Source organism: Zonotrichia leucophrys, chromosome 3, assembly GCF_028769735.1.
Source record: "Zonotrichia leucophrys gambelii isolate GWCS_2022_RI chromosome 3, RI_Zleu_2.0, whole genome shotgun sequence".
Taxonomy (NCBI): domain Eukaryota; kingdom Metazoa; phylum Chordata; class Aves; order Passeriformes; family Passerellidae; genus Zonotrichia; species Zonotrichia leucophrys.
In genome coordinates, this window is record NC_088172.1 from 42,311,875 (window position 1) to 42,328,289 (window position 16,415).

The 16,415-nt window shown below is 41.3% G+C and overlaps 1 protein-coding gene across 2 annotated transcripts in view; it reads right to left on the minus strand.

Moving 5' to 3' along the window:
- CEP85L (centrosomal protein 85 like) overlaps window positions 1-16,415 on the minus strand; it is a 134,847-nt gene that overhangs the window by 96,950 nt on the left and 21,482 nt on the right. The window contains exon 1 of one of the 2 annotated variants that reach the window (XM_064707952.1): window positions 7,734-8,030. The exons of the other annotated variant lie outside the window; for it this stretch is intronic. Coding sequence (XP_064564022.1) covers window positions 7,734-7,782 — 49 coding nt within the window. The 5' untranslated portion in view covers window positions 7,783-8,030. Of the gene's footprint in view, window positions 1-7,733; window positions 8,031-16,415 lie in introns of those variants that run through there. 2 annotated transcript variants of the gene reach the window in all.

Here is a 16,415-nt window from a genome sequence, read left to right on the forward strand (position 1 = left end):
ATTTTGCTCAAGTATGAAAACTGAAGGACAAAATCTTAGCACTGTTAAAGAGGTGTAATGTGCATTATAAACACAACAGGACCTACTTTAATGTGGAAGTATCAGAAAACTGAACCTCCAGGCTATAGGTTTAGTGCATGCTAATGGAACTATGCACAGAATAACAGAACTATGTAAGGGAGTTCCCACATCGTTACATTTCAGTGGAAAGGATGAAATTCTCTCTTCATGTAAGACATGAGGAGATTTTCCTTACAAACTTCCAGTGCCCATGCCACAGAGCACAACTTTTCCCCACAATTAGCTTTACACCTTCCTCTCTCTCCTATTCAATGTAAAGAAGGACAACACCCTGGAAACTGAGAAGAAATAGAAAACAAAAATCTTTCACACAATACGCCATCATCTCTATTCAGGATACTTTCAGGCAAAACCAGCACTTCTTGTGTTTCTGTCTTCACAACTACAATCACTTTCAATGTAAAGCTTTACATTACAATAATTCTACCAACCACACAAAAGCCTTTGCTCAATCAGTTTTGTAAATTCAGATGATGAAGAGAACAGAAAGTATTTAAGACTGCAACTACTAGCTTTGGTTTTGCTAAGTAGCAAAAATGATAAAGTTTTGAGCAATGGTATTTCCAATGTCTTTTTGCCCTTTTAGTTAGGTCAGAACACTTCATATCTTGTTTTCTTATTACTCACAGAACCACCAGATCTTTGATCAGTGTTAGCCACTGAACTTTTATACAAAGCACTAATTCTCAACTATAAGAATGCCTCCAGAGGCACTGAAAATTGCCAAAAGGTCTAAATGCTGAAGGTAGGCATTCGGGAGGGAAGACATCGTCTTACAAGAAAGACAGGCTTGAAAAAAAAAAAAAAGGGTAATTTGTTTTGAAACATTTTAAAAAGTTGCAGCTTTCCACACCATCTGGAAACTATGCTACGAAAGGAGTAAAACAAACATTAAAAACATAAGGATACCTTATAAGGAATCTCAGTTCTGACTCCAGGATCATTCAAGAATGTTTCTCGTCTGAATACCACACCACTGGTCTCTAGTGTATCAGAAGGTTGAAAGCATCTTTTTCTTTTTTAATTGCACTTGCTAGGTGTACTTCAGGTATTTTAAGAAATGAAGAGGCAGTTAAGACCTTTACTTGACACACCTTGCACTGCCCTTCCTCAGCAAGACTGAGAGTCTCCTACCACCTCTTCAGTCATTATCCATTATTCTGGACTTGCTTAAACCTGTGAGTCCACTAATTGGTGGAAGTTACACTGTCCAATGGAATTAATGTCACTTTTTCCTGATCCTCACTTAACCTTCCTTAACCTTCCTGGTAAGTCTGGGGATTAACTATATACTTCCTGATGTCATCTGCAGCAGCAAACCAAGACTGTGCTTGCTGGGAGATTTTTCCATTGTCCACCAGCTGATTGAAGAGCTGGTCTGTTTGACTCTAAATATCCCACACCTCCCAGACAACAGCATAGAGGTTTCCTGCAGTGAAACAGGGAGATTTCTGTCAGGTGCCTGGCACCAGGCAACTGTAAATCCCTCATTCAGTATTTAACTTCAGTATTTTCCTGGTCCAGCTTCCCCAGTTAGTTTGCTGTAAGATTGAACAAGTCCTAGAGTGGGTACATGGGAGGCATACGAGTGGAGGTACACAGCAAGCTGGGAGCAACTACTCACTAGATTATTTTAGCTGCAAAATGAAATCATGCCCGGCAAATCACCTGCATACACCCCTTCAGGCAAAAAGAGGAGGTTACCTGCCATATTTTCCTGTGTTTCAGAGACTATTACACCTCTAAGGAAAAAGAATAAAAAATTCTCAAAACTCAGCCTCTTTTCTTTGTGTTACTGACTCCTTTTACAGATGGGCCTTTCAAATCTCAAAAAACAGCAGAGATCCCTGGGGAATGAGGAACAGAAAGATGCAGTGTCATTTTCAGCACGGCTGGCTGCAGAGAAATAGGTCACTTGAGCGTGGCTGTGCAATCAATAGGATGTTCGCACTCAGGCAACCGAGCCAGATGCTGTGGAGCACAGTGCCCAGGGAAAGCCAGCGTCCTCAGGGGCAATTCCACAGGGCTCAGCACTTTCTGGGAACATGAGGCATGATGTGTCAGGACTAACACACTTGTGAGCATATTTAACATGAGTTATTCCCTGCTGCAATTTTTCCTCCTCTTCTCTAGGCCTCTGCAGCTGATCTGCAATGTCCCACAGGCCACATATAGTGCCTCCTCAACTTGCCCAAGGCAGCAAAAAACTTCATGTGGGAGCCTAAGGTAGGAGCCAGAACTTATTATACTTCACTACACCTTCCCTCAGTGCTGGCAGCTATAAATTTCAGGACACTATATTTAGATTATTCCAGAAAAGAAATATCAAAATATAATGGCTTCCTCCTGAAGAAGTTTTATGGAGTGCAGCTGCCCAGCTGCTGGTGAGGGCTGCAGGGAGGCCTGTGTGAGGAGCGTCTGGGGCTGCCAGGCCATGGACACAGCCGGCTCCAGACAGCTCCAAGGCAGCCACAGCAGGGTTCAGCTGAGCCTGCTGCCATGATGGCAGTGCCTCAGGGAAAGCATTTGTTCAGAAAGAGCAAAACACTCCCCATGAGCAATGAGAGAGGGAAAACAAGAGTGTGAGAAACAGCCCTTCAAACCCAGAGACAAGAGCAGGAGCACAGTAGGAGGAGCAGGAGGTCTGGTCAGATGCCCCCTGCAAGGCCCTAAAGAGAGCAGGATGGAGCAGGGCAACAGCACAAGGAAGGAGTGTGAAGAGAAGTTGACACGGACTGGACTGACACCATGGCCAAGTCTGTTCTGCCTGTGACAGCAGCTGGCAAGCAATCTCTGTCTTCATCTCAACACGAGCTTTTCCATCCTATTTTCTCTCCTGTCTCACCGAGGATTGGGAGCAGCAAGCAGCTGAGTAGTGAGCCAAGGCTAACCCGTGGCAAAAGCCAGTACAAAAGCCACTTTTTGAATCACAGTGAATAAGCCTGAATGTGTTTTTGGGCTAATCACAACCACAATGAGACTTTTTCATTGTCAGTGTACAATTCTAAGACACATTTGGCCACCCAAGAGATTACTGATGACTACAAGCAAGTCAGCACTTTTTCAGCCAAAGAACCACCAGCACAGGAAATGACAATTAGTTTAACTCTTTAACTATTAAACAACAGGCAAGTTGTATGTTTAAAAAAAGCATCCAAAATGTGCAGAACACACAGCAGTTGATACTGAACAAGAATAGTACAATCTCTCTTCTCCTTAACTAACTTGTCTACAACAAACAAACTTTACTTTTAACAATGGTAGATGATCACCTCTGGCTACAACCTCAAGTCATGCAATTTAGCAGGCTTTCAGCTATTCTTACCACTATGCATTATATTTTGAAATACATGGGTTCTTTAACAGGTATTAAGCGCCTGGCTAAATCTTAGCATAAATAATTTTGCACTGTAAGAATCAATATTTGATTGACATAAGTTCTATATATTATTTGGAGAATCTACAGGTGCGGTTTTCCTACCAGCGCTTCCTTCACCCCCTCCCACTAGGGCAGACAGAATGGCTCAGGCTGCTTTTTACTACATATTTATTCTGTAAAACTCCTTAAAACAAATGCATTCTTTTCAAAATGACTAAAGTAATAACTACTTCCTTTAATTAAAATTTTAAAAGCAAAAAATTATTGCAACCACAAGTCTATATTCAGTCAAAGTATAACATACAGGAGATCAGAATAACTGCTAACCTCCAAACCCAACACTATAATACACTCTTACATCCATCATTCTTCTCTTGCCAAGCAGTTAAGACATAAGTGTTCTGCACACATTAAAGGAGTGGATGCTATATCCATAAAAGTGAGCTGCCTGGAGGGAGGAAAAAATAAAGGCGTTGTTTTTGAAGGGAAGTAAGTAGCTCCTGTTCACCATCACTCAAACACAGAATGTCATTTGACCCCATAGTGATCTGTGAAAGACAGCAGAGGCCATTCTGGCAGCCAGTCTTGCAGCTGGAACATTACATTTTTAAGTGTGGGTGAACAATCTTTATAATGCACCACATACAAACACATTTATATACCTATAACTGGTAACTGATTTGAAATCTATGCTTGGACTAACTCACCATTTATTGCCTGTAAAGATAAACCTGCCTTTTCAAGATACTTCTAAAGCTGTACCATCCCTGGCTGTCCATCTCCGATAGCAGAGCAAGAAAACTTATTACAGAAACAAAGCCACTGGACTTCTGTCTCTTCCTCCGTCTGAAAGGATGAAAGGGAGTGTCATCAGCCCCATCCTCCCCACCCTGGCTAAGTTAGGAAGCTGCCTTGGAAGCCCACATGTGCCACATGGGCTTTACAATGTGTTGGGACCTTACTGCTGCTGCCACTTTGCTTGTGACATAATTAAATAATTTTTCAGACCCACGTGTGTCATGCTGCCAGTGAGGCTCAAGTGCAAGGAACACAGGGCAAATCACACTTCAGGAGCAGAGGGGTGCAGGCTACTATTTTTAGGGAGTGTCAATAAAACCCTTTTGATGTCCAACATTACCAATAGGCAATAACGGACAGTGGAAAGAAGCTTGACTAAAGGCGGCAGAGTTTACTACAAGTAATAAATATGTGTTACTTCATTTCAAAGAGTGCTTCTTTCACTTTCCACAGGCATCTGTTGGACACACAGGGCCAACCACATCTAGATCAGCACTTTCATAGTCTTAAAAGTGTTGTTAACCAAATGTGCATTTCAAAGGCTGGTCTAGATAAATAAGCAAAGGCATTAAAATGCTGTATGCCCTTCACTGCAGTTAAATTCCTACAGCACATGAGTAACTGCTGTCTTTACAGAGATACAAACTATGCTGCAAGGGTTTCATAAACAGTCACATGTTCAAGACTGAAAGACTTAAGTCAATCATATACATTTCAAATTTAATTTTTCAGCAATTTAATTTTTCAGGACAGGCACTGAGACTGTAAGAAGCTGAAGTTATTTTGCATGAGCAGCAAACTGTGTCATTAAATTCACTCATTTTACAAGAAGCACCTATCTAAAAAAAAATCTCAGTGGGATACAAACAAGACAGCAATTTTTTTTTCAGAGAAGGCACTCCCATTGAACCAAAAAGCAAGTACCATGTGGAAGTGAGAAGAAAGAGTAAAACTGAAGGTCACAAATTAAATATGCTCCAAAAGTGTCCTTGCCTGTTACATTTTAAGATAACCAGAATTAATTTGCATCTATTACTAAAAAGCTGTTAATTCCCCTGTGTAAACAGAATAACTCAGTTAAGCACCTAGCTTTGTAATAGAATTATATGATTTTCAACTGTATGATTGTCAGTTATTTTCAAAAATAAGACTTTTAAATACCTATATCCATAGGAAACAAAAGTACAACTAGCAAAACAGGAGATTTTTCAGAACAAAAATATGTTCACCAAGAATTATCAAGTCATTAACTGTTATACTCCCACACCAATTGGAATCTCCATCATGTGGCTGCCATTAAAGTACTAAACATATCTTGGCAGAAGAAAGGTTCCTTCAGCTTAAGAAAAGACTGCCTGAACTCCTTCCTGGTAGGACACTACTGTTCTGCTACAAAAAATGTTTCCCATTAACAGCTTCCTTAGGAAAAAAATAAAAGCACCTAGTGTGGTAGTAACAATAGCATAGGGTCTTAGTAGCTGTCATTCCTTCAATAAAAATACCTGCACAGAGCTAATTAACTTCCACATCTTCAGACAGATTACGAACCACACAAAACAGCTTCTCAACTGTTTCCCAGTAGCAGAGATGAAGGAGGGCACTCCTCAGTTGGAAATGATAACGCAGACATCATCTCTCAAGGTTAAACCTCTATCTACCTGCCTTCTAATTAACCACCACTTTCTATTAGTTTATCCTATCTCAAATTAGATCTTTTTTCTACCAGTTTTGCTACCTTACACCTCTACTGCTTAGAGAGACACATACATTTAAACACTCAGGGTTAATACAAGTTCAAAAGAAAAGAAGGGATGGGGGAGGAACTAGAGGCAATACACAAAATTTGTTCTCCAGTCTTACAGGCAATTCTGACAAACAAGCAAAGCAAAACATGAATCCAGTAATTCACTGCAATTGCTGATAAATACAGCACAATACTAAAACATTTTATGTGACCCCAAACAAAAGGGAAAACAATGTATCAAATGTCACAATCTAAAGTTTTCTGAAACAAGTGAAAAATGAACACTAACAACCCTTGTAATGGTCTCAAGTTAGTGTCAGAGTACACGGTGATGATATAACCTTTTAATATTCCTGTCCCTAAGACAAATAATCAAGAATTGAAACACCCTAAATTCCTGCAGTTTCCATCAAATTAACTGAGATCTCCACACCTTTTGTTCAGAATACCAACTATTTTTGCAAGCTGTAGTACAAAGATAATGTAACTCCATTCTTCTGCAGGAAGCACTAAATAGTTTTTAAAAATGCTTCAACAAGGCAAATGTATTATACATAGAAATTCATAATTTAAACACAGTAGAGAAAAAAAAAGAACAATGTCTTCTTTCACCTTATAGGGATGAACATTAGCCTACTTGTAGAGATTCAGGCAGCTGCTGAGAATGTCTTAGCAGCTCTTGTATTTGCAAGAAAAACCCTGTCAGTTGCAAGCAAAACAATCTCACCATTTAAATATGCCAGCTAACTGTATATACATTATACAGTCATCTTTTGTAAACCCAAAAATCAAAACATAAATCCAAATTTCTATAGGAGAGAAATTACTCCAACAGCACCACTTTGCACTTGCAGTAGCAGAGCCAAACCACAGACCTCCACTTGTGATCAATTGCTTCAATAAATCAAAACATGACAAAATATTTGCAGAAGCCCTGCCAAAGCAAGACAGGTGATACAGTCGGTAGTATTTTCAAATCCTAAAAAAGGCATCCTAAAGAGCCGGTGCCTCGCCTTACCTGCCCAAAAGCAATGTTCACACGGCTCTGCAGCCAATTCAGCGGTTTTGCTCTGCCAGTTTGACAGCCGTGACAGGGGAAGTCAGCCCATCGCTTGCACAGAGTGTGTTTCCCCTGGAACAACCTAACTCCATGCATTATCATTTCAACGCATCCCTGCCAGCCTGCAGGAGCTAGGCTCTTAATTATTCCACAGACAGAAAAGTGGTGGAGAAAAAAAGAAAAAAAAAAAAAAACCACCAAAAAAACCCAGGACTCGACCCATTTGTTCCGGTCTAAATTTACAACGAAATTTACAAGAGAAGCACGCTTCCAGACCCTGCTTAAGGGTACACCAGCATAATCGGGGATGGAAGAGAAAGCTCAAAACATGCAAACGGATTATGTAGGTTAAGCTCAGCTTTTGTCATCCGCTTCGAGGTCCAGCTAAGGAAGCGCTGAGCCCCCGGCTGGGGCCGATTCGGCGCCAGCGGCCCCGGGCCGGCCCCCGCGCCCCCTCGGGGCGCCACGTCCCGCTCCGGCCGCGGGGCAGGGGCAGGGGCCGGGGCCGCGCCGCCTCCCGCGCACGGCGGGGACGGAGCCGCTTCCTCCGGCGCTCCCGCGGGGACCCGGGAGGGAGTCGGGCCGGGCCGGGCCGGGGGAGGGGACGGGAAGCGGCGCGGGCCCCTGTGCCTCCCCCCGCCCTAGCCCCTTCCCTCCTTAGCGCTCCTTACCCGCCTTGTAGCCGCGCAAGCCGGGCTGGGGGTGCAGCCCGCCCCACATGGTGCCGCGCCGGGCCGGGCCGGGGGATCGCCGCTCTCCGGCGGGCGGGCTGGCGGCCCGGATGGGCGGCGGAGGCGGCCGCTCCCGCTGCCGCTGCCCGGGGAGCTCAGCGGGGCGCTGCCGCCGCGGCGGGGGCTGCTGCCCACCCCAGGGGCGCCGCGGCCATGCTGCCGGCGCTGCCGAGCGCGGTGGGACCTGGCCGCCCCCTCGCCGAGACAAAACTTGCTCTATTGCGCTGCCGCCGCCGCCTCCTGCCTCTCCGGCGCCGGCAGCGGGGCGGGGACAGGGGCGGGAGCGCCGCAGATGCGGCGGCTGCTGCTCGGGGACGAAGCGCTTACATAACCCGGCCCCCGGGGCGAGCTGCAGCGAGGGGCTGCGGCGGGGGGCGAGTCCGCCCGGGCCACCCCGGCCCGGCCCGGCCCATCCCGGCCCGCTCAGGCCCCGCCGGGCCGCGGAGCTGGCTTTGGGCTCGCGTTTGGGCGTGTATGCGCCGCCCGCTCACCCGGACTCTGGGAAGGGGCAGCGGCGTGTGCCCGTCCCCGGGGAAAGCGCTGAGCTGACAGCACTTCGCGTGGTGTAAAGGCAATCATAAAAGGAAAGTGAAATGCCTGACTCCTGAGTTGGAGTCATTGGAAATACCCAAGGTCGGTATGCGCAGACCTTAATAAGTAGAGTTCATAATAAAGTCACTATTTTCCCCTACTTATGTTTGTTTGAGCAAGAAAAAGATGTGGAAATAAAGAATCGTGACATCCGTTTGAACGATCAGTTCCACCAAAAGATCCACACTAACATCAAAAAGTTTAAGCCACAGGACTGGGAACAAAATGCTCGTGTCAGCAATAACTAAAACCCAGTAAGAGGCGCATCCCCTCTCCACGCTGCTTTGAGTCTGCTCCAAATACTTCAAAAGACAATTCTGCAACAGCAGCCTTTCTGTTACTGCTGCTTGCAACTGCAGCCCAGTGGGCCCCGTGTAAACTACTTTCTGAACAAGACCCTGACCCAATCAGCAATCCACATTATCAGACAAAAACAGAGAAGGAGAAGGCACTTGGACAGCTTCTAACTTCAGCATAGCCATACCAAGATTACAAAATGCACACCCACCAAAAGAATAAAAGGGATGCTCCAGGCAGCATTGTAGATTATGATGGACATGATAGTGTAGGGAGGTGAGGTAAAACAGGATCAGTTCTGTGTTTGTGTGGAGACATTCACAATCAATAAATAAAACTGTATTCAAACATTTCCTGCTGACCCAATGCATTTTTAATTAGTAGCTGATGATCACAGAACAGCTTTCATCTCTTCGGAAAGTTATATGTTTTGTTTCAGCACAAGACATGTTTTATTTATGCCTAGCTTGGTATTCATAACATACTCAATAAAACAGGCCTCAGAAGTACTGGCATGAGCATGTAGAAATGCTGCATGTTGTTATTTCATCCTTTCTTAGCTGTATAAAGCCCTTGCACACTCACTGAAGGCCTGACGTGATGTGCATTCCTCACCAGCTTGTTTTAACTTCAGAGTGTCAGTGGGCGTTCTGTAGGTAGAGTTGTAGAAACACAGACTTTAAATGTTACCAAATACTGAATAAAAAACCCAAATAGTAAAACTGCAGGAGATCCTGTCAAAACCTTCAGACTATTGCTAGAAGTCCTTGAATGGTAAAAGGTCAGAAGCATTTTCAAGAAGCCACAAATACTGGTTTACAACAGAACACCAAAGCAAGAACTAAATTTTCATTGCCACCACCTCAGTGAAAGTGTCCAGCCTTCAACCCTGAAACCAACGTCAATACAGAAGAATATTTCTGAGAGATGCATGGTAGGTAAACATGAAGAAATAATAAAAGCTAAAGTATATTGCAAAACTTTGAAGACAAAGAAACACATAAACAGCTTAGTTCAAGGCCTCTTTAAAGGACTTGACTGTGTGTAACATTTGTAGCATACTATTTTGTTGGATTAGCTTGAGTACTTAGCATATTTACAGGAGGATACAGTGAGCTGTAAGGAAGCTGAATTTTAAGATGGGGAGGTTATCTAGCTGCAGGCAAGAAGAAAAATTGCCTCGTGAATGCTAAGCTCTGGAGTTTGTGGTTTGTCCTGAAATGCAGCTGCAAGAATCCAGAGGCATATCATGACTGCAAGAAAGCTACATGCATGGAAAATGTGTGGTAACTGTTCTTCTATCCTCTAATAAATGTCACTGCAGTGGTTTTATGTAATTTGTATTGCCGTTCATGGAAGTTCACAGTTTCTTATGTATCTCCTGTCTAGCCGTGAACAATATTGCAGATGAAAAAAAAAGATAAAAAGGCCAAGATGAGGGTGGCAGAACACTGCCAGAGAGCCTGGCTGAATCCCCTCCCACCATAGGGCTGTGTCTTCCAAGGCATCCCCACTGGGACATCTCTGCTTAGACAGTGCTACTGCTCAGAGCAGAGAGAAAAAACCAACTGTGCTTAAGTATAAAAAGTTAGATAGCAAAACCTGAGACACTTTCATTGTTGTGATTGGATTTTAAGTTATTTTTATGGAAACTGAATGTAATTAGTAAAGCTTTTTCTCTACTAATGACCGCAGTGTATCTGTCTGGAAACCAGACCAAACTAAAGCCAGTAGTTCTACTCCATAAATAGTTAGGTTGTTAATGCTTTATTCTTTATTCAGCAATGTTTTACAGCTGCAGTTTGCTTCTGTATCCAGTTCTAGACCCAGAGCAGTATTTGGTTTAGATTTTCAAAAATCTCTTGAAAAATTATGATGACTGGTCTGGACCTCCTGGGAAAAAAAAAAAAAAAAAAAAAGAAAAAAAGAAAAAAGAGCTTATGCCATTTAATGCTGCTGAAGCAATCCTCTATTTTGATGTGGATCTCAGCTTGGGGGACTTGCATGAGAGTAGAAACATGGAGTCATTAAGGTTGGAAAAGACCTCTAAGATCATCCAGTTCTACTGCTAAGCTTGTCACCTCTTACATCTCTTGGGTTGATAAGAATTAGGAGTGTGACAATCTGTGTTTCAGTGCTGCCTCAGTCAAGGGGGGTATCAAGGTCCTGATACTCATGGAAAGCAGCAGCACAGTGTGAGGGGAAACTCAAGTAACCTTACACGTAAATAAAACCATAAGTGGAAACAGACTGCATCCCTAGGTAATTATTGTGAAATTTGATGCTCCAGACATTGAATGGACTCAATTTCTTAGTGTCTGAAAAGCCTTCCCCCACTTCCTTTTTTTTTTCTGACACAAACTCCACCTTCTTGGCAGAATGAGCAGAGGAAAACGACAATGGAATATAACAGTTTAAGCACTGGTGCTAGGCAGATGCTGTCTCACTAAGGTCAGCTGGAGCATGTCTTATGCAATGGTCTGTGGATCCAGGTTCAGAAATCACATCCCTTTTTTTCCCCCTCAGTAAAAACATAATGCTTGAAGTGGAATTAAGCTGAAGCATAATCTGTGAAAGCAGCATTTTCTTTTGATTAAAGCTAAAAATAAATTAAATGTTTCTTCTACACACTTGCTTTCACATTTAATAAAATTAAAATATTATTTGAAAACTCAAATACCTAAACATTGTTCTAAGAGAATGCAGACCATTTCCCTATCTAATTAAGACTTTAGGCATGTGTGCATTTTATCGAAAAACAACAGCGGTATTTCTGCGAGCATATCTACATTGTAAATTACTTTGAAATTAAAATCACAAATTTTCAGTTATTGAGTTGCTTCACTAAGCACAGCAATTCTTTCCCTCCACCCACAACTTTTTCAGTTGAACACTATGTCCTAGCAAAATCTTAGCAGCCTTTAAGAAGCCTTAGAACAATTCCTCCTGTTTTCCAAAAAAATAACTATGTATGTTACAAAGCAAGATGTTAAACTGTATTGGGAGTCACTATAACTAAGAACAGATTAGTTTACCTAAGGAACTGCACACCTGCTGGTAGGGGCATGCTGGCCTATAAAAGACTGAAATGTTTTGTTCAAAGTACACAGAGTGCACTGCACAGCATTAACAATAAATTGTGTCATCTAATATCTGCACAGTAGGCATTGTGAAGTAAAACTATGTATACAATATTTTCATTTTTGCCTTTTCTACAAGCAAATGAGAGTGTTCATGTCTCACAGAGGAGCACAAGTGGATACCAGTTTGAATCTGCTTTGCACTGTGCTTTTACTAACAGCTTACACCATGGGAGAGAGTCAAACCAAACAGCTCACTGTTACCATACCTATAAACATAGCTATGGTTTATTACCAACATCCTGAAATTGCAGATTCTTCTTCATGTTCCAGCTCCCAGAGTCAGATTTTCACCTGAGAAATTATTTACATCATTGCTGAAAGACCCTTTGGTGTCAGGAATTTTTCTTTTTTTTTTTTGTGTGTGTGTGTGTATCATATTAATTTAAAATAAATCAAAGATAAATAAATCAACTTTGTGTTATCAACTCAGATAGTGCAGAAGAACAAATGCAGGAGTGGCATCCAGTGGCGTCTAACCAGTAACTTATGAAGATAAACAAGATTTTCCCTTGTATATTTTTCTCAAAGGGAAATTTTTTGAGTTCTGCTATTCTATCTTCCTTTTCCTCCATCTTTCCTTCTTCCCCAAGGCAGTAGAAAAGAAGAGGAAATATAAACAGTTTGAGAGCAGATGGAGAGAATATGTAAAAACCAACAGGCTAGAGGCAGATCTTCTCCCAGGCTTCCAGTTTGGTTCCTATAAAGTTTAAGTGCCTGTATTAGAGCAGCCAGGGAGCCTCTTCCCCTGGACTCACTGACATATCCAGCTTTCTTGCAAGACATTATGCTTTCACAAAAAAATTTTTTAATTGTTTCTTTTACTTCACTGCATGACTTTTTCACAGAATCTCCAGTTCTCTTGTTCTTGAGCCCCCTTGATTCACTCTCACTTTCTGTGAACACACACTCTGATTTTAGGAGCACCAATACTTTTCGCATTTGTTTCTCTGTGCTAGAACTTGTGCTAAAGCCCAGGAAGTGCTGCAGTTCAGGGTTTTGATCCCACTGCCACTGACAATGCTCAAATTCTTATAGCTATCATTTTCCTTCAAGGCAGACTTGTTTCACTCCATGTCACACACAGACAAATGAATGCAGAAGGATGATGCATCCAAAACTGGATGATACCACTACACAATAACTTGCAGGGTTTCTTAAGCTTCTTTATGTATGTTAAACTCCACCTCAAATATGAAGTCACTGCTGTATTAGAAGCACAAAAACAGCATTTAGCCTGACCTGTTTAAACCTACCTGCTTTAAAGGTTAATCAAAAAGCAACCCCTTGTATGCAGTCAATGAAACAAAGGATCAGACCATGTAGTTCAGGTTCCTGGCCTTTTTTTCACCTCTGTGTTCAAAGGAGTAAGTCCTGTTTTCCTTCTGCAACAAACATCCCTGGTGAATTATATAATTTTGCAGTAAATCAGAATTTTAAATTATAAGTAACTGTTACATGAAGGCCAAACACACTATAGTGCAACCAGCCAGCGATGCAATGTTGTATGAATACTTGAAAATGGAAATTTCTTCCAAGTGGCCGTCATTATCTGCTTATAGCCTGAAATATGTTGTTTGTTTATTCCAAGTCAGAAATACAAGCTATGAGCATTACCAGTCAGAAAATTATCTGGTCTCTTGTGTTTGAGCCAAACCCAATATCGCTGCAAAGGGATGAAATTTCAGTAAAGTCAATGGAGTTATGCCAGTGCTTAGTTTAGTCAGCTCAGTACTGTCATATGCCCATACGTAAAAGTCGGATGGAAAAATTTATTTCATGCTGTAACTATAAATACAACATCTTAATGAGGCTCCCTACCCCATTTTTTTCCATTGACTTTTATTCTACAAAAATCACTGACATTGATTCTAGAATAATTAATTGCATACTATATGCTAGAATAATGTATCACTATTATAGTACTTTTTTTTTTCTCTCAGCAGTGAGAATTCCATAACTAAAATGACAAGGTATTCTATGCTGGTGGAATAAAATCCAGTTTAATTGAGCAGTTCTATACCCACCCATCATCCAAGCAGATGTCTCAGATGTCTCAGAAGAAGTCACAGATGTCTCAGAACCAGCCTGTTTCCTGTACAGCACTCAAGGACCAGCAGCCGTCGGCCGTGGCACTGCTGGGAGCTGCCTGGTGTGCAGGACAGGCAGCCTTAGAAAACACTCTGGTTTTGATATGCCCATCTCTGTAAAGCATAATTTGCTTATGTCTTGTGCCTTGTATCTATCTTTCTCACAGTAAACTAATAAACATATAGAAAACACATTTTTAGATGAACCCTTTTTTCCCAAGAAGACAGAAAATTACTGAAGCACACAAATTGGGCTGTACTGGTTTGTACTGACCCACAGCGCCTATCAGATTTGTTTTATAGGACCTCAGGGTTAAATTATGACATGTACATGAATCTACTACCATATCCTCAGACTGTTTTGCTTTTGACTTAAAATTAACACAGACAAGAGTGCTTATTAAAATTAACTTTGCAGCTGAGGCTTGGCTGTAAGATCATTCTACTTTTAACACATTACTTGAGTGACCAAATTGATCTGGGAGGAGTAAACATGTAATCTGATCTTTGGTCACTCAGAAAACAAGAAATCAAGCTGCTAAGTGAGCATGTAACTTTCAATAAATATGGGTAAAAGAAGCATAGAAGTTTAAGTTTTGCTGCTTGACTTGTTGGGGACAGTCCGACTCATTTAGGAATCTCATGGTTTAAGAATTGCACATCATGTACTGCATTGCTGTGCCATTCTAATATTGTGAGTAAGAATATCTGGGTAAATCAATTAAAATGAAACAGAACCATCACAGTAGCAATTTTCTGGTTAGTGCAGGACAGTATGATACAAATATCTATACTTTGACAATTTAGTTCTTAGTCTTGCTATCTTCTGAGCCAAGCATCAGGAGGTCAACCCAGAACATGAGAATGTCTCCAGGGCTTCTGAAGGAAAAGTAGTTGCCATCTGTTCACAAGGTAAGAAGCTTGAAAGACCCAAACAAAATGCATTAATAGGAAAAGATAAAAAGCTTAAGTAAAAATCTGGATCTGGCTGCATCCTTCCAAAACAACGTTTTGCACAAGCTTCCAATGTGAAAATTACAAAAAAGCATATACTGATACAGGAGATGACAAGCAGTCAGGAAGCCAAAATGGAGAGCAACAAAAATTCATTAAGGAAGCGCACGAGGCAGTCATACACACGACTCCCATCTGCACACTACTCCAGCAAATGCTCCATGAAGTCAGTTCATTCATGGAAGTCCTTGCTCAATGACACCACTGACAATATGTTAACTGAGCTTTCATGGTGCTGGCCCTGCTGGAACACAGCCCCAGCACTCACCATGACAAGACCTTTACTTAGCACAGCCACTGCAGTTAACAGATAGAACAGGAAAATTAAGACAGAAATAAGAAGACAGCTATAATGAAGTATCTTGAAATACATGAAAATACTCTTTGTCTTTCACTAAGAAGACTGCAGCAAGGATAAACTCTCAAAATTTGAATTAAAAATACAAAAAACCCATGAATGTTATATCATATTAAGGTAGAAATCAGGAGCTAATTTTGAAATCGATAAATTGAATCAGTATTTCCAAAACACATTTGCTGCATTTTTATGTTGCTGCTTTCACATGTTACTGGTGGGCAAGAAAACATAACCTCTGAAAGCTGACTCATACAGACCTTTAGAGTAAACTGAAATATCTAAAGCCCTAGAAGTACGTTACAAACTCTAAAGGCTCCACAACATGACTATATGTACTCAGTGCTATATATCTTTGAGCTTATACATTCCAATTTAAGTAAACCAGTCTCCCTTGCACAGAGATAAAGAAACTGAGCTGTGTAAAACAAAAACTACCAACCATTACACTTGAATCTATATTTAGTATTTGCTGTGTCGTGCTTCAATTGCTGAAACTGCCAACACAAAAGCATTAAAAAATGCCATTATGAGGCACATTGAATGTTCAGAATAAAATTTAACCTTGAAAAATATTTACATCAGTTCTGAAGCACAAAAAAGTTCTAAAATACAGATGAATTATCAATATTTTTGTTTCCATCAGATATATGCAAAAGGTAAAAAATACAAAGAACAAAAATATACTGAAACCCTCTTGGAGCTCACCATCATGAATGAAACAGAATCTGTTGGGAGTTCAAATTTGTATGAGCAGAGAGAAAAAGAAAATGTTGCAAGATTAGTGCCCTCTTTAAAAAGAACAGATAAGTTAGTAAATACTGTAACTGCCATGGAGCTGTCATGTGAGCCAAGTTGGATAAGCAGATCCAGATATCTAATTTGAGAGGCTGTGAATTGTGTTTCCTTATCTAATGAGTCCCTTATTTTCCCTGGGTTTTTTTAGCATAATTTTTCATATGACTTTCAAGTATAATTTTATATGAAGTATATATAGGTACTCAAACTGGAGCATATGGTAAAAGACTCTTTGCTCAAGACTCATTTATTTAAAGTACAAGTGAACAGTCACTGAAATGGATGGTTTTTATAGAGTCCTGATCAACCATATCTCCAGCTGCAAGTATTTCTCACA